Below are 18666 nucleotides of genomic sequence, written 5' to 3' on the forward strand. Positions count from 1 at the left end.
GACTCACCTGGTACGTCTGGGGATGGATTGAGAATCATGAAGGCGTCTGACAGGCCTGCCTTGACGGGGTGCTGGGAGGAGCTGATTTCCAGGACTGACATAGGGATCTGCAGCAGGGAGAAGAGGCTCCATTACCCCCCAAACCCTCGTGGGCCAACCTAGACCTCCATCTGAGCTCCAGACCCAGCTGCCTGCTTGGCGTTGCCTCTTGGAGGACTCCAAGACATCTCAAACCCAGTGGGCCCCCACCCAAATTCCAAGTCTTCCCCACACCAGCTCCTTTTCCTTTTCTCCAACTTTGTGAATGGCACCTCCACGCAGGCCAGAAAACTAGGAATCACCCTCGGCCCCTCCCTTTCCTTCATTTCCCCTCCTCCAGCTGATACATCTCCCAATCCTGCTAATTAGCCTGCTAACTGTCTCTCCAGTTCTCTCCATCGCCCTCCATCTACCCGAGGCTGGCATCACCTCTCATAAATTATCTCCCAGCATTTCCTCTGAGCCCCTAACGATCTGTCTCTACTCTGAAGCCACACGGACCTTAGTCAAAGGCAGATCTGCCTGTTCCCCTGCCCCACCTTGCTCCTCCCCCTCCAGCCACACTCTGTCCTGTCTCAGAACCTTTGGTCGTGCATTCCCGGAACACATTTCTCTCTCCTCTTTGCTTCCTTAACTCCTATGCATCCTGCAGATTTCAACTCTGTTTCTCAGGAAACCCTTCCTGGACACCTGCTCGGATAAAGAGCCCCATGAAGGGTTCTCCTGGAACCCAGCTTCTCCACTTACGAGCACTTGTCACAGTGGCAATTCCACATTTGTTCCTGCAATTTCTGTCTATCTTCCCAACCAGACTCACAGCTCCACAAGGGGAGGGCCCGCAGCCACCTTATTCACGGCTACACCTCAGCACAAGCCCCAGGCCTGGCACATTGCTTCTCTACAGATATTTGCTGAGTGAAAGAAAGGCCCCAAGACCCAGCCATCTCTGCAGCTGGGCCCCCTCACCTCTTTGTAGCCGAAAACGATGCGGCCGTCACGGTGCAGAGCTGCCTGGAAGGTGAAGCTGCCCCTGTCCTCCCGGCCTTGGAGGTAGACGTGGTCCCACTGGACCACAAACACAGTCCCTGGGGAGAAGAGCAGAGACCTGGCTGAACGGGGAGGTAGTGCAGGGAGCAGGGCCCTGCAGAAATGGTGGCCGGCGTGGAGGAGCCACAGGTCAGGTCCCTTAGGGACGATGGAGGCAGTCTGCAAATTCGACTGGAGGCAGGAGCTGGTAGCCTGGCTTCCAAGCTTGGGAGGAAGCAGAAGACCCTGCTTCAGCCCCCCGGATGCCATGCCTGATCATGTCCTAGCCCAGGCATGACCCTTCCTTCTTGCCTATCCTGACCCCTTGAAAGGAAAAGGAGGAGAAATAGGAGAGATGTCTGTTTCCCTGGGGCGGGAGAGTGGGTGCTCAAGGGACAACCTGTGAGAGTAAGAAACAAGAAAGGTCCCTGGTATTTACTTCACCTCTACTAAGAGCCGAGCACTCTCACTTCGTATCTCATCTGATCTGCTGGGTGGCAGGCATTTTGTCTCCATCTTACAGATGAGGAAACCGAATACAGAAAAGTGTGGTGGCTGCCTTGCTGTGTGACTCTGGGCAAGTTCCTTGCCTTCTCTGGGCCTTGGACTCCTCTACAGGGGCTGGACCAAAGGAGCCCTGGAGCTGGGTGACTTAAACTCTGAAATCTGGTCTCACCATTGTCAAAGTAAGCAACTGTGGAATTGTCGGAGTAGCCAGGGTTGAAGTTGGCCATCAGAGGGGCCACGTACTGAGTAGCTGTGAGCATCCGATGGATCACGTCACCCATGAAGATGAAGCCTGGGTGGGGAGAAGTGCAGACGAATCACCAGAGATGGCCCAGAGGGGTTGCTTCCTTGGGCTTTTTTCCCCAAGGGCAGGAAGGAGCGGCGCAGATGGGGCTGGAAGCAAGCTTTGGACCTCTGTCCCCCATCCCTACCTGGTGGACTTTGGGTCTGGCATGTATGGAGCAAAAGGGTCCCAGACCAGAGAAGTTTCTCCCTGTGCCTCCAGGTGGGCACAAACTCCCACCTCTCCCTCTCCCTCTCCCTAGGAAAGTGCACAGGAATAAAAAATGGGCTCCTCATACCAACAGGGAGCCTGGTCCCAGGAACCAGGCTCTCAGTGCAGTCTCTCCTTCCCTCTCATTCACAGACTCAGAACCACAGGGACCACTGGGACTGCCCACGCTGGCCTGAGCCGGGCCAGAGGGAAACACACACATACAAGCAAGTCAGCTGATGTGAGGGAAGTACTCTGACACACCCACTGCCCTGCTTCCTCAGAGTGCAGTTTCAAGAGTGCCAAACGTGGGTCCCTCCCCTGTCCATCTATACCACCCTGTCTCTGGTAAACCTCCCCAGGTAGGTCCCCCAAGTTCTGGCTGAGATCTTCAAACCCTCCCCACTGACACAGCCTTACCTCCGGTTGCTATGGTGATCTGCCGCAGAGGATGCCCGTAGAAAGGGAAATCGAAGGACAAGACCACTCTCTGCAAAGGACGGGGGAGGGTCAGCATGGGCCGAGCTGCAGGCCAGAGGGCTGCCCCATGCTTGTCTGGATGGGGGTGGGGGTCGTGAGGGGAACAGGGATGTCCATGGCAGGCCCCCAGGACCACAGGTGAGCACCCTAACTCTGGCAAAGCTCCTGGGATCCCCTGGAAGGCAGCTCCCAGGCCACAGACCTCAGGCCACAGCCATGCCCACTTAGCAGGTGGGGTGGGCCGGCCCCCAGCCTCCCAGCCTAGGGCAGCACTGCCGGGGACCGGGGCACTCACCGAAGCCTGCCGGGGACCGGGGCACTCACCGAAGCCTGCCGGTGGGTGTTGGAGAGGATTCTGTGGGCCTTCACTTGGCTCCGGTTGGCCTCAGCCACGTCCACCCACAGCTCCCGGCTGCGGGGCTCACTGGGGCCGTACAGACGGGACACATAGTAGCTGTGGTTGTCCTCCTGCCACCATCCAAGACAGACCCCACAGGAGGCATGAGGAGTCCGGCATGCCAGGAACCACCTGCCCCTCCCCAACCCAGACTTCTGGATACAAGAAGTCATCGCCCTCCCAGGGTGCTGGACTTGTGCCCCAGAGGGCTGGTGCAGGCTTGGGAGCCCATGGGCTCTCCTCGGCCCCAGACAGCTCAGTACTAGGCCCCTAGCTCTAGCAGCTCTGGCCCCAGCAAAATCCACCCCACTGTACCCATGCTCAGCCCTGCCATTCCCAGATGGGTCAGAAGGCTCGTCCTGAGTTTCTGTGGAGCACACCCAAGGCAGAGCTCGGACTGAGGGGTCACAAACAGAGCCCTTGTCTTCAGGGAGCTCCCAGACTAGGGCAGAGACACAGTCCCCACCCTGGGAGTACGCTGTTTAAGGGAGAATTAAAAACTGGATCGTAGAAGCCACCAGTCTAAAGATGGAGGCAGACCCTGATCTTGGGGAGTTGCTAGTCTGATGGAGGAGGTGGGACTTATGCAAACAGACCTCACGCAGAGAGATAAAGCAGGGCCATACTACAGTCGCTGGAGGGTTGAAAAAGGGGAGAGGAGCAGCCAGGATTCCTTCAGGACATATTTCTAACCTCTACTGTGTGTCCCATGGGGATAAAACAAAAAAGCCAGAACGCGGCGGGCTGGGAGTTAATTCTGTAAAGCCTCTCCTGCTTCAGGAGCATTTAGGGCCAGGATTGAAAGGAGGCCGGGAAATGGCTGGCAGAAAGGGCAGAAGAGCCAGGGGAGGAGGCGATGTCACAGCATCTCAGCCCACCCGGGCGCGCCAGCCTCGGGAGGAAGGGAGGCAGAACGGGCAGGTTGGCTTGGCCGTTGCGCGGAGACGGGGCTGCTGACCCTCGAGGAGCCCCGGGCGTCATGGGTCATTAATCAGGCTGTCCAGCGGCAGTAGCAGCAGACACAGCAGAGCAGACCATGTTCTCCCTGCCAACCTGCCAGCTGCCCAGCCAGCCCTTGCCCTGGGCCCAGCATGAGCAGGGACAAGGGATGCCCGCTCTCCCCACCCGCCAGGAGGCAGAGTCTGCTCTTCTGACAAGTGACGCATTCTGGGGACCCGGGGTCGGCGCAGGGCTGGGGGAAGATGAGCAGAAGAAACATGGCGCGGGGTGTGGGGCTGGTGGAGATTTCCCACTGCCACTGCCTGTCCTCCCCTCCAGCCTCCAGACTCCTGCCCCTCCACCCAGCCCCAGTATGGCTAGCCGTCAACAAATCTAAAACATGTGCGAGGTCGCATCACTCCGCTCACGAGCCATCTGGGGCTCCCACTGCCCTCGAGATGAAACCCAAACCTCAGCCTGATATGCAAGGTCTCACCATGAGCCAGTTCCGCCTTCTCTTTAGCTTCTCTTCTCTGGTTCCCCTGTGTACCCTTGTGCACCCACTCACCAGACCAGGCCACTAGTGGTCACTCATGCCTCTGCACATGCTGGTCCGCCTGCCAGAAATGACCTTCCTGGCCTTCTCCCCCTGGCAGATTCCTACTCCTTCAATGCTCAGTTTATCCCCCTACTTGCCCAATGAAGATCCCCACCCCTTGCAAACAGCCCCCGCCATCCATGGAAGTCCTCAAGGATTGCTGGGAGCCACCAGAAGCTAGAAGGAGGCAAGGAAGGATTCTTCCCTAGAGCCTTTAGACGAGCACGGCCATGGTGACACATTGCTTTGGGACTTCTAGCCTCTAGAACTGTGAGAGAAGAAATTTCTGTTGTTTCAAGGCACCTAGTTCATGGTAATCTGTTATGGCAGCCCTAGGGAACCAGTACACACGCCCACAGGTGTGTGTTGCTGTGGCTCAAGTGAGGCAACTCTGAGTTGTTCCCCATTCCTTGTCACCACCCTGCACAGAGCATTCTATGGCTCCCCAGCTCACGTAGAATAAAGGTCACACTCCTTACTATGACCTACAAGGCCCTGTGGGGCAGATTCTGGACACGTCTATCCAACATCCATTTCCCCCTCTTCTTTATTAACAGAACATTGATTTTGTAGTGAGTAGCAAGGTAGCCAGCTGAAAAACCTCATTCCTTGGATGTCTTAAGGGGTACCACACAGGCTGGCCAATGAGATAAACTGAAGGTTCTAGTGGTGCCTTTTGAAAGAGGTCAGATTTGACTGCTGGTCCTTCTTACCTTTCCTCTTCTCCTTATTCCTGTCTGGAATGTAGATATGATGGCTGGAGCTCCAACAGCCATCTTGTGAGGATAAGGACAAGAGTCACACCCTAAAGATGGTGGAGTGGAGAGTTGGACAGAATCTGGGTCCCTGATGACACCCTGGAGGGATGTTCATTAAGTCCCTGGATTCAGCCCTCTGTTACACACAGGCACAAATCCTTCCTGATGCATGGTAGTCTGGCTCTGTGCTCCAGCCCTACTGAGTTTCTCTCAGTTCCTGAAATCACCAGTGCTTGTCTGCCTCAGGACGTTGGTACCTCCTATGCCTCAAAACCTCTTTCTCACTCCATCCAGAAGCCGAGTCCTCCTCGTCCTTCAGGCCTCAGCTCAGCAGTCACTTCCTCAGGAACGCCTCCCTGATGCCCCCATTCACTCTCATTACACCTCGGGCTTCTTCTCAACGGGTTGCTCACTTGTGATGATTCCCTTGGCTTTCAGACTTGTCATCTCCACACCTGCCTTTCCTGTAAGACCATAAGTTCCTCATAGGTGAGGTCAGCCTTTACCTATGGTGTTTAAGCGCAGAGTGTGTGCTCAGCTGGAGGACGTGTTGATGAGTGAATGACCACAAAGCACAGTGTGTGGAAGGCCTGCGCATCCTCTGCCTGTTTTATTGCTACCACACGCACCCTGGTGACCAGGACGGGATGGTGTTACCAAACACAGCAGGACGGCGGCAGACAGTGAGCAGGTGCGCTCAGGTACGGTGGGAGCCAACTGAATACTGCCACCCAGGAGCCTGAGCAGCCTGTGTTTAAAAGAGCTGCTTGCAGGCTTGGAGGAGAGTCTGGTTCCCATCACCTGCTTCCCAGGACTCACCTGGTGAGAGTTTCACAAACCTCCAAGCGTCAGAAATGAGAGCCGTGGACGGAAGCCACGCTCTGCAGTCGTGCAGCCCAAGCGGACGCTCACCTGTCTCCTGCTGCCTCGCCCAAGAGGCAGAGGGTGGGGGGCCTGGGGACGCGTCTCACCAGCCCATTGCTCTGAGTCTTCTGCTCCCCATGAAGGACAAACGGTCCACAGCCCCAGCTCACGCTGCTCCACTGACAAGCCGGGCCATGTGCCATTGGGGGGGTCCTGGGACAGAATAGTTTCCAAGGAGCCCTCCAACGGCACCTCTTAACTGACATGAAGTTGTCATCTCTGCTGACTCAAGGAGAGTCAGAAAGTAAAGGAGCTGCTGCCTCCAACTCGCAGCAGAAGTTCTCTCCAAGTCAGGAGAACCCTGGGAGAGCGAGGGCGTCCACACCTGCAGTCCCTGCTCGGGCCAGGGGGTCAGGCCGACGCCCTGCTTCAGGCATCAAAAGGGCCAAGTGCAGCTGGCCTGCCCGGGGAAGGACTGCCCCAGGGGCAGTGCCATGCGGAATCTGCCACAAGTCCAAACAGGCCCCAGGGGAGCAGCTGTCCTGGTGACTTTGATTACCTCCAGGACAGTGAAGCCGGGGCTGTATCTCTTCAGAGCTCCAGGCTTGGAGGCTCCGTGGTGATCGGTGAGGCCAAACTGCAGCCAGAGAGGAGGGGACGACTTCCCAGAACGAAGTCGGTGGTGAGGGCGGGATTGAGAGAAGGGGAGGAAGGAGATGGGAACCCAGCATTTGCAGAGCTGTGACAGATGTGCTGGGCATTTCAAATGTGTCACTGCATGACAACCCTGGGACGTGAGGACTCAAATTAGTCCCATTTTATAAGTGGGGAAACTGAAGCCCACATAACCATTTGAAACCAGGTCACTCTCATTCAAAGACAATGACTTTTCCTCTGTCCACTGTTTCTCAGGTTTTAAGTAACTGCCCCCCTGGAAGGCAACTTGGACCACTTATCAGTCACTGGTTAAAATCTCTCACATCTCGGGGGCCGGTCCCGTGGCCGGGTGATTAAGTTTGCACACTCTGCTTCGGCGGCCCAGGGTTTCGCTGGTTCGGATCCTGGGTGCAGACATGGCACTGCTCATCAAGCCATGCTGAGGCGGCATCCCACATGCTCCAACTAGAAGAACCCACAACTAAAAATATACAACTACATACCGGGGGCTTTGGGGAGAAAAAGGAAAAATAAAATCTTTAAAATCTCTCCCATCAGAAGAAGCAGTGTGGATCCTTTATGGAGCACAGAGCTCAGAGGTTGTGTCACGTTCATCTCCTCACCCCTAGCACCTACCTAGCACAGGGCTTGGCACCTGGCATATGGTGAGTGTTAGGGATCCACTTGCTAAATGAGTTCAAGCACCAGGATCCCACAGCCGATGGTGCCGGAGGCTGTGCTGAGAATGTGCAGTGTGGCTTTGACAAGGACAGCATCCTCTCCCATCGCTGATGGCAGTGACACAAAAACCACTCGTGAAGGGACTAGCTGCCTCCTCTGGGAATCTCAGGCCATGGAAAGCAATCCCATAGCTAGGACATCCCGCACACAGGAAGGCGTCTCCTGATTCCTCAGGCTCTTCCCTGAGGAAGTGAAACTAGCAAGGAAGATGCTTTCAGGGCAAGGAAGAGAAACCCTGGCTCCTCCCGGCTTAAACACAGAGGAAATGTATTAGACCAAGGGACTGAGAGTCCAATAGGGCAGCAAGTATGGAACATGGGTGACTGATGTCATCAGGGCATTGTCCTAAGTGTGACTGCTGGTCCATAGAAGGAAGGAAGATCTTACATGCATCTGGCTTCAAGAAATATATGCTGGACAGTGACAAAGAGACAAGAATTGAGGTGGGCCCGGAGAGACAGAGAAAGCAGCCCTGGTTCCCGACAGCTTTCAGGGTCCCTGAGGTCAGGCTGCCCTTCATCTCCAGCCCTTCAATCCCATGATGGGTCCTTGCACCCTCACTATAAACCTTCCTCCCAAGACAGCTCAAACGGCTCCTCGGAACCCAAAGGGCATAAACTAAAACAGTCTTGCTCATGGGGTGATCAGAGAGGCTCAGACAGTGAGAATCTGAATGGGAAGAGGGAAGTGAGAAACCAAATTTCTAGAACTTTTCCCTGGCAGCACACTGGCGCTGTGTTTTTTCTTCTACAGAGTCAATCACTGCTGACTTCTTGACTGACCACCTGGGAAAACAGTCCCGGGGCTCGGAATTCACCGATCTTGGGGGTGCTTCCCATCTGCAACGGCAGGTCCCTGATCATGCTGCCACCGACACCGGCAGTTTTGCTGGCGGAAGTCCACCCACGGCAGACTGATCAGTGTCTCCCAGTAACATTCTCCCCTTCTTCCTTCAGTAGCAGAACCTCCTGGTTTCAGTTTGGCGCATGACCACCCAGCTAGACCACATTTCCCAGCCCTCCTTACAGCTGAGTGTGGCTACATGACTACATCTGGCCAATGGAAGATGAGCAGAATGATTGCCCTCGATAGGAATGGGGGGCCCTCACCTTGCTCAGTTCCCGTTGGTTAGGATGCAGATGTGATGGTGGGACCTAAACACCCATTTTGGACCACAACACGGAAGGCACATGTTGTAGAGGGAATCTGGGTCCCCAACACCATGGAGACACTACATCAACCCCTGCTTACTTGTGCTCACACTATTCCATGTGAGAGAAGAATAAACTTCGCTTGCGTCTAAGGGCCACGTGAGTTGGGCATTTGTTACAACGGCTGAATCTGTATCCTAATTAATACAAGGTCCCAAGTCGCCTCCTCAGGCCAGTCAATCCGAGGGCTTCTTCACTGTAAGCTACGTCTCTTAAAAAGGATTTAGAGGCTGTGCTGGCAGTGAAGTCGCCCGAGGAATTCACCCAATTCACAGCCAGTCACCACATTTGACTTGCTGTCTGTGGGACAGTCCCTTTACCCCAGAGGGCAGCCCTCCAGACACTGTGGACGGGAGGCTAGAAGCTATGATGGAGTGACCTTACATTGCACAGGGTCAGGGAGTGTAGCACGAGCCAGACCACTTGGCAAGCCCCCAGGGGGAACTACGTTTCCTTGAAACGTACACAAGAAGCCCTAGTCAATAACCCACAGTCGTTTTGGGAGGCAGCATGATTTGGATTTCAAATATTTTTGGCCATGAAATCCTTTCTTCCAATTAATCTTCCAAGGAAGCTCGATACATAAATCACGTCAAAGTAAAGCCACTCTAGGGGAAGGGAAGAGAAGGGCCTGGAACCAGGCCTGTAGCTACGGACTTCTCCAGCCTCCATCCCCCAGCAGCCCGTGAAGCACCTCTGGGAACGCTTAGCCTTCCCTGGAGTGCAATTTGAAAACCACGGCTGCAGGATCAAGCGCAGGGGCTGTGGACTCAGACAGACCCAAGCTCGAAAAACTGGCTCCATTCCATAATAGTTGGTGCCAAATATTACCCTTCCCTCTGGCCATCAGTTCCCTCATCAGTGACCTTTCTCACAGAGTTCTTGAAAGGATTAGACAAAATGTATCAATGTAAAGCTCTCAGCCCAGCGCCTGGTCCACAGTAGGCGTTTGGTAATTGGAACCGTTATGATGATTCTGCTGGACCTTTCCAGGAGAGGTCTCCATCGTGGAGGCTGCCTCCTCAAGACCAGCCCCAGCTCCATGGGAAATGTCTGCTGTTACAATGTCTCTTCTGCCTCATTATTCATGACCGGAGCCTGCCAGGCACTTCATTTCTGACAGCGCGGCAGCATTTACCTTGGCTGAGCTCAAGACGTTTCTGGACAGGAACTCTGGCTAAGCTGTCACCATCGGTCCGTCACCTGCCAGCCAACTGGCAGGTGGAAATGCCGAGGCAAGCAACCGAGGGCACCCTGCAGGGCCTGCTGGAGGGGTCTAGCCAGCCAGCCAGGCTTGTCAGGACAGCGCTCCAGGCAGCTGGGTCCAACCCAGGAGGTGCTGCCCGGATTCCTGGGGGAGGGGGCACCCCATTCCCTGCCCCCACCATTCCATGAGGCCTTACAAGACCAACAGGAACATTTTCTAGATCTCTGCTACTCAAAGTGTACCCGAGGGACCAGCAGCGTCAGCATCACCTGGGAGCTCGCTAGAAATGCAGAATCCTGGGGCCCATCCCCAAACCTGCTGGATCCAAACCTGCATTTGAACAAGCTTCCCAGGAGATTCTTTTGCACAATAAAGTTTGAAAATCAAGAAGCACCCTCTGTCTGGACCAACGTGTCACTCGTTTTTGTCTCCAAGGACTCCAAAAGCATAAAGACTTGGATTCTTGTCTTGGCTCTGCCACTCACTAGCTGTGCAACCTTGCACAAGCATTTCACCTCTCTGTTCCAGCATACCTTGCCTCCTGGGGTTGTTGGGTGGATTAAATGTAAGGCCATAGAATGAGGCCAGCACTCAGGGAGGGCTCCTTTAACGTTACTTGTTATTATTTTCCCTTACCTCCTGTCTCCACACAGTGTACCTCCATCCGCCCTCAGCGTCGGGCAGAAATAAACCCACAGAGAACACTCCTCAGTGCAGAAGTGCAGAAAGCCGGTCCCCTGGTCTAACCTGGGAAAGTTGGGACCCAGGTTAGACAAAGGGGCACTTGCATTGGCACTGAGCGCCTGGGGTCAAGAGGGGTCAGGGTGAACGAGCCTCACCAAAGAAGGCCCTGGAAGTAGGGGTTTGGACCAGGCTTGGAAAGAGGGTGTGGACTGGCTTTCCAGACGAAGCATTTGTTAATGCCCCCAACACTTCATGGCACTGGAGGGATCATCTTATCCTGGCACTGACTCATCACGTGGGCTTTTGGAGGAGTATCTGCCAACCAGAGGTTTTGATAGCAGAAATATATGTCACATAACCACAGAGAATGAGGACAACGAGGAAAAAGGAAAACAAAAACGGGCCTCCCCCACCCCTCCTCTGGCCCCAGGCTGGCAGATTTCCTTCTCGTCTCTTTCATATGTGTATAATTTCACATGGCTGGAATCCTGCTGATCATCCAGTTGTGTGGACTGTTTCTGTCACGTTTCATGACACCTAGAGCAGTTTTTGATGCTGAACAGGGTCTTTTAACCATCATTTGTAATGGCTTCACGGCCGTCTACTCAGAAGAAAATCCACAATTCTCTTAGCCACTGCCCTATTGTTGGGCATTTAGGTAGCTCCAATTTTTAGGCTCTCATAAATACTCTTGTGATGAATTTCCTGATGGACTTTCCATATCCTGGATTATTTCCCATCTTCAAAGCCTTGGGCCTGGAGCAGTGCTTCTCAAACTGTAATGTGCACACGAACCACCTGGGAATCAGACTCTGGCTCTGCTGGTCTCAGGGGCCCAAGCTTCTGCATTTCTAACAAGCCCCCAGGCGCTGCCAGTGTGGTCGCCCCCCCCCCCCACCATACTCTGAGCAGTAGTGAGGGTATGAAGAGTAGCCCCTGAAGCCTCCAGGCCAGGAAATCCCCTTCTGTTGCTAGGATCCTTCCTAGGTACTTCCTAGGTACTTCCAGGTAAGATCTGGGGGGAAAAGCACGACTCCGTCTTCCGAGACCTTTCTGGTTAACTTTCTCAACCAATTAGCTCCACCGATTTTCCTAACAACTCTATGAGGCATTCTCAGTCCCACCTGACTGATGAGGAAACTGAGATTTAGAGGGATGGCATGGCAAGGATACACACTACCTACCGTACCTGGGACCAGAGTAGGGTGGCCAACTGCCCCAGTTTTCCTGAGACTGAGGGATTTCCCAGGATGCTGGTCGTTCAGTGCTAAAATCAGAACCATCCTCAGAAAACCCAGACGGTTAGTCACCCTAGACCAGAGCCTAATTCAGAGTCACCTAACGTTTATCATTCCTGACCCTGCGCATGCCCTTTATGTCAATTACTGCAGAACACTTTTGCAATTACACGTAGACAATAGCATTCCCATTTGACAATGAAGAAATGGGCCCAGAGGGGTTAAGAAAGTTGCCCAACACAAAAAGACAAGCAACCCAATTAAAAAGCCGGGCAAAAGAAAAAAAGTGGGCAAAGGATTTAGACGTTTCTCCAAAGAAGATACATAAATGGCCAAGAAGCACATGAAAAGATGCTCAACATCATTAGTCATTAGGGAAACACAGAGAAAAACCACAATGAGACACCACCTCACGCCCACTAGGATGACTATAAGTTGACTAGGATGACTAAAAAAAAGGGAAAATAACCAGTGTTGGCCAGGATGTGGAGAAACTGGAACCCTCATACATTACTGGTGGGAATATAAAATGGTTCAGTCACTATGGAAAACAGTATGAGGTTCTTCAAAAAGTTAAACATAGAATTACCATATGATGCAGCAATTCCACCCCTAGGAATACACCCCTTAAACCTTTAAAGAGTTAAAAACGGGAACTCAAACACATACGTGTACACATATTCACAGCAGCACTATTCACAATAGCCAAAAGGAAGAAACAGTACAATGTCTATCAACAAATGAATGGATAAACCAACTATGGCATATCCATACAATGGAATATTATTCAGCCTTAAATGGATGAGTCTTGAAAACATTATGCTAGGTGAAAGAAACCAGACACAAAACGTCCTATTTGTATAATTTCATTTATATACGAAATATCCAGAAGAGGTAAATCCATAGAAACAGAACACAGATTGATGGTTGCCAGGGCCTGAAGGAAGAGAGGAGTGGGGAGCAACTGCTTAAAGGGTACAGGGTTTTGGGGCTGGCCCCGTGGCCGAGTGGTTAAGTTCGTGCGCTCCACTGCAAGTGGCCCAGTGTTTCGTTGGTTTGAATCCTGGGCACGGACATGGCACTGCTCATCAAACCACGCTGAGGCGGCATCTCACATGCCACAACTAGAAGGACCCACAACGAAGAATATACAACTACGTACCGGGGGGCTTTGGGGCGAAAAAAGAAAAAAATAGAATCTTTAAAAAAATATATTAAAAGTACAAATAAATATTTTTAAAAAAAAGGGTGCAGGGTTTCCTTTTGGGGTGATGAACATGCTTTGGAACTAGACAGAGGTGATGGCTGCACCACAGTGTGAATGTATTAAATGCACTGCACTTTAAAATGGTTAATTTTAGGTTATGCGACTCTCACCTCAGCAAGCAGGAAAGAAACCACCCACCCACCCAACTTGCCCAAGGAAAAGGAAAAGGGTCACCAGGAGGGACCTGCATAGGAGACAGACCACCTGGAGCAGAGCAGCCAGCAGAGGTCCCGGGAGCCTTGCTGAGCCCAGCAGGGGGAGGGGAGACAACAGGGACTGAGAACCCATCACGTGCCTCGTCACACCTTGCTCTTGAATTTCAACGCCGTGGGATTAGTATTTACCACCCATTTGGGAAATCTGAAGCTAGCAGGGGCTTGTGCCATCAGGTTCATTAACTGAGGGGTTAAGCGTCCAGTCCAAGGTCATGCAGCTGGTGTGTGCCAGGGCCAAGAGGGGGGGCCAGGACTGCCGGACTCTTTCCAGAGTGCTAGAGACGGGACGTCGGGACTCTACTTCCCTCCTCCCTGGACACCCATTCTTCTCACGGAATCTCTGCTCTCTCTTCAATATTCAGCTCCTGACTTTCCCCTCGTCCCACCCATCTCACGCTTGACACCCAGAAGTCTTCCCCCATGGGCCTCCTCACTGCATCCCTTCCCCTGAGGGCTCCGGCATGATGGGTTCTTCAACGGGCACTGCTTGCTCCTCATGCGTCCGTGCTACATGTCTCTCTGTCCCATCTCCCCTAGGCACTTAGATCTGGGGAGGGGGCCTTCTGGAGGTCTCCTTTTGGGTGCTGCCTCCTTTGAGAGGTGGTAGAAACCAGGCAGGTATTTCACTCACTTGTCCCTCTCGCGCCCCACTGTCTCGGAGGACGTGATGCCTGCCTCGCTGCAGGGCCCTCAGCCTCCCTGGGCCTGCCATGGTGGAGGACAAGCTGGGAAGTTTCTCGCTTGGGCCAGAGAGGAGAGGAATTCAGGGGAGCTGGGCCGGGGGAGGACTAGGGTGGGAGGAGGGAGTCTTTTCTCTTTCGGAGTGAGCCTATTCCATTTCAGGGGGAACCTCCAAATCTGTATGCTCTTAAACTTGGTTCCTCCCAAACTCTGTCTCAGATGTGAACCACAGAACCGAGAAAAACTTGGACTAGGATTTGGAAATCCCCAGGCTAGAAGGGCAGCTTTGCCTGAGGCCTCCTCCTTCCAGCCTCTTGGGGAATAAACCGTGGCATATCCCTGGGTCTCTGACTTAGCACTGTGGCTCTCCCAACCCCTCCCTCTGCCTCAAAATTCCCAGCTTCCCCAGGGCCTCAGGATTGGTCTGGGGGAAAATCTCTGGAAAGCCTGAGTCCAGACAAGAGTTCTTTTTCCACTGGGATGTGGTTGTACAGTGGGTGTGAGAATGAAACCGAAGGAGATGGCTCTGACCAGAGCCCCTGGAGCTGCCAGCTCACCCTGGGAATGCAGGCTGGAAGCCTCAAGGCCTCCAAGGCAAGAGGGTCTGAGCTGGAAGGAGCATTGTGGCGAGGTGGCCAGGCGGCAGGTGCTGGGTAGAATGGGCTGAACAGAGGAGCTGGGCAGAGGGACTAGACAGGGGCGCTGAGCTGGGGGGCTGGGCAGAGGGACTAGACAGGGGCGCTGAGCTGGGGGGCTGGGCAGAGGGACTAGACAGGGGCGCTGAGCTGGGGGGCTGGGCAGAGGGACTAGACAGGGGCGCTGAGCTGGGGGGCTGGGCAGAGGGACTAGACAGGGGCGCTGAGCTGGGGGGCTGGGCAGAGGGACTAGACAGGGGCGCTGAGCTGGGGGGCTGGGCAGAGGGACTAGACAGGGGCGCTGAGCTGGGGGGCTGGGCAGAGGGACTAGACAGGGGCGCTGAGCTGGCGGCCTGGGCAGAGGGGCTGAGCTGGGGTTCTGGGCAGGGGGCCTGAGCTGGGGGGCTGGCCAGGGGGACTGGACAAGGCGGCTGAGCTGGGGGGCTGGGCAGAGGAGCTGAGCAGGAGGGCTGGGCAGGGAATCCAGGCAGGAGGGGTGGTCAAGGGATCTGGGCAGGGGTCTGGGTAGGGAAGGCTGGGCAGGGGGGCTGGGCTGATGGACTGGGAAGAAAGAACTGAGTCAGAGGGGGCGAGAAGGGAAGATGGTTAGAGAGGGCTGGTCCAGAGAAGGCCTGGGATTGGGACTGGGCAGAGGGGCCGAAGTGAGGGAGCTGCGCCAGAGGGACTGAGCCAGAAGGGAAGCCATAGCCAGGAGGGTGTACTGGGGAGCCGGGAAGGAAGATAAGGTGGCACTGGGTGGGTGTGGGGGAAGCCAAAGGGAATGGCAGCCCACCTGCCAGGCCCTCAGTCCTTTGATATGGCACCAGGGCAGAAGAACCCAGATCCTGGTTCCTGTTGGCACCAACCAGGCTGTGATGTGGATAAACAGTGGAAATGTTTTCCTGTTGAGACCCAAGAAAACTCTGCAACGGACCAATTCACACTGGCTGAGGCGTCCCCTTCCCCAGCCGCCTCGTGCCCCGCCCTTTGCTGCCAAGCTGTTGTCTAGATCAGGTTTCCTCCAACCAGAGACCCCAGCTCTGAGAGACACTGACCAAAAATTAAAATTAAAATTAAACTAAATTTTAAAAAAGAGATGCAGGAGGGGCCGGCATGGTGGCATAGTGGTTAAGTTTGCACTTTCCGCTTCTCGGCGGCCTGGGGTTTGCCGGTTCAGATCCCCGGTGGGGACATGGCACCGCTTGGCAAAAGCCATGCTGTGGTAGGCATCCCACATATAAAGCAGAGGAAGATGGGCATGGATGTTAGCTCAGGGCCAGTCTTCCTCAGCAAAAAGAGGAGGATTGGCAGTAGTTACCTCTAGGGCTAATCTTCCTCAAAAAAAAAAAAAGAGATGCAGGAGAAGCAGGCATCTCTGGGCCCCTTGGCAGGGCTCCCAAGGGGCTGAGGCTGCCCACTGTTCAGGTCAGTGTGGGCACACAGCCCGGGGTGAGGTGGGGTGGTGTCGAGGCTGGCTGTGCTGAAGGGGGTGACCATCAGCGTTCCCGACTGAACACTGCTCAGTGCAAGGCTGAAGGGTTTCCAGGCAGAGCCGGGATGGAGCACAGGCCCATCTGAGGATTCGGGCACAAGCCCACGCGGGTGGCGGGAGTGCACACACATGCTCGGGCGCGTGTAAGCACTGAGTCCTCTTCTGTGTGTGGGGGCCTGAGAGTCAGCAGAGCTGAGGTCCTAGAGGCCACTGTGTGCAATGACCACCCCAGCTGCAACCTCTTCTTTTCCACAACCCTGTCTTTGGAGGCCTCTGGGGATGGGGAAATCCCTGCTTTCTTTGTTCCTTCACAGAAGGAGCTCCTTCCATCTGCTGGGCACTGGCAACGGGGATAAAACAGTCCCCAGTCTCCCGGTGCTTCGGTTCCAGGGAGGACAAGCCATATAAACAAATAAATAGATAATTCAGTGCAGGAAGGGATAATTGCTATGGAGAAAAATAGTCTCCTCCCTCTGCCCCAGTCTCAGCCCTGCAGCTATTAGAAAACAGCCACATCTAGAACCTTCTCTATACCAGGCTAAATACCCCATACTCCCTCAACCATTCTGGACTCCTCTGGTCCCTAGATAGCCATTACCAAGGGACACAAGCCCCTCAGCTGTGCTCAGGCCAAGAAATACCCCACAGGAACCCCAGAGTCCCAGCCCTGGTCCCTAGGTTTCATGGGTTTCCGTGGGTTTCCATTAACACAGCTGGCTTCCCACCTCCGTCCTTGGCAGCCACTTCACACTCCTGACTCATCCTCAGCCCACAGGCAGTGAGGAGCCCCAAGTCTTTTCCTCATGAACTGCCGCTAAGCCACATCCCTCCCACCCAGCTTTGAACTTCAGTACCAGTATTTGTATTTATTCTGGGAGTTTCATCGAGTGTGAGGCCGACCCTCATTCAGCCTGCCCAGGAGGTTTTCCGGTTCCTGATCTGACATCTGACCTCTCTTCCAGCTAAGACAGAAGTCTGATGTGGACATCTGATCCTTCCTATCTTCTGGGCAGAGCTGGAGGCAGCCCGCAGGATCTCAGAGGGGCCTCCTGCCAGGGTGGCCTTGCTCCTTCACATGGACTCTTGATGTGTGGCTGCTGAGGGGGCCATGAAACCCCGGAGATGGTGAAAGTCTTGTGGTCAAGTGCAGCCACGTGGTGCATAGAAAGTCTCATGTTCTGGTGGTCAGTCTAGCAACTGATTTTAAAATTGGTTTGACATGTTACAGATCAGAAGTTTCTACAGCTAGATAACCGTCAGAATCACATGGGGGTTCAATAAACAAATTCCCAGGCTCCATCTGCAGTGTCTTCAGGGTGGAGCCCGAGAATTTGTCTTGTTTTTTAAGCTCTGGGGTTACTGAATCCATACTAGCTCTTAATGATCCCCACTGCCCTTTCTGAACGCCCACACACAATTGCTTCCAGAAGGCTGCATCTCTGTAGCTCTCTTCCGCAAGGTCCTCTCTGCACAGGCCAGGACATGCTCCTCTGACCATGGCGTCTGGCCAGAGCAAGTATCAGTTCTTTAACTGATGGCCCAACAAAGCTGGGGACAGGGGGGCCTCTAGTGTCCCCTCACTCAGGTACCTCTCCTGCCCTGGCCTTCCACTCCACCCTCCCACCACAGCTCCTGGCTTCTGCAGGATGGAGATGACAGGGCAGAATGGGAAGCGGGTGGGGCTGCGTCCTCTGAAGTTCCTCCTCAGGGTGGGGTTAGGGTGAAGTGAGAGACACCCTGGCCTCAGGTGCAACATTTAAGGCAGCACCAACAAACTCAGTCATCAAGATAGAGAATATTTTAATGCAAGATTTTAAAATGAAGATGAATGCAGAAAAATCCATGACGAAGGAAATATCAAAATTTTAAACAGAGACAGGACCAGTAACAGTGCCAAGCCATGTCAGAGCCTGAGGTCAAAGGAAAAATCAGTCATGGAAATGATGCAGAAAAATTACCCTGCTCCCTTCCTTCCAGGCTGCGGGCTGGCACTGGTCCCTCTCGCACCCACACTGCTACAGCTCCTGCGCAACGGTCCCTCCGGGGGCTCCCGCTGGCTGACCACCCTCCCGGCCAGCTCAGGGGTTGAGGTCTGCGCTGCTCCGTGCCGCTGCTATTCCTAAAGTGCTTCACCATCCCTTGTCGTCTTCCTTCACCCTGCCAACTCCGACGCAAACTGTCCCTGCATTAGACCCTCCCCCACCAAGAAAAGAAAGACAGAAATGACGCAGAGAGCAGGAAAAAAAAATATTTAAAAATTTAAAATATCTTTAGAGAGAGAATATAATATACCCATGACCACACACAAAAAAAGAGTTTTTTTAAAAAAAGAAATAATCAGAATATAATAAAGAGCTCTTGGAAATTAAAATTATGATAGTAGAAAAAAGCAACTACCATTAAGAACATGAGGTTGAGAAAATCTCCCAGAAAGTGGAACACCAACAACAGTAACAAGCAAACTGACAAATAAACAACAAACGATGCAAAAGGAATAGACAGCAGAAGAGAGAGGAAAGTTCAAGGGTCAATCCCCG

At 53.8% G+C, this 18666-nt stretch overlaps 1 protein-coding gene across 4 annotated transcripts in view; it reads right to left on the reverse strand.

Moving 5' to 3' along the window:
• PLXDC1 (plexin domain containing 1) overlaps positions 1-18666 on the reverse strand; it is a 56575-nt gene that overhangs the window by 27686 nt on the left and 10223 nt on the right. For all 4 annotated transcript variants that reach the window (XM_014833797.3, XM_070483147.1, XM_070483145.1 and 1 more), the window contains exons 3-7: positions 2870-3013; positions 2486-2555; positions 1742-1864; positions 1006-1124; positions 8-107 (exon numbers count right to left, since the gene is read on the reverse strand). In XM_014833797.3, the coding sequence (XP_014689283.1) occupies positions 8-107; positions 1006-1124; positions 1742-1864; positions 2486-2555; positions 2870-3013 (556 nt within the window). The remainder of the gene's footprint in view (positions 1-7; positions 108-1005; positions 1125-1741; positions 1865-2485; positions 2556-2869; positions 3014-18666) is intronic.

The sequence above is a fragment of the Equus asinus genome, chromosome 13, assembly GCF_041296235.1.
Source record: "Equus asinus isolate D_3611 breed Donkey chromosome 13, EquAss-T2T_v2, whole genome shotgun sequence".
Lineage (NCBI taxonomy): Eukaryota > Metazoa > Chordata > Mammalia > Perissodactyla > Equidae > Equus > Equus asinus.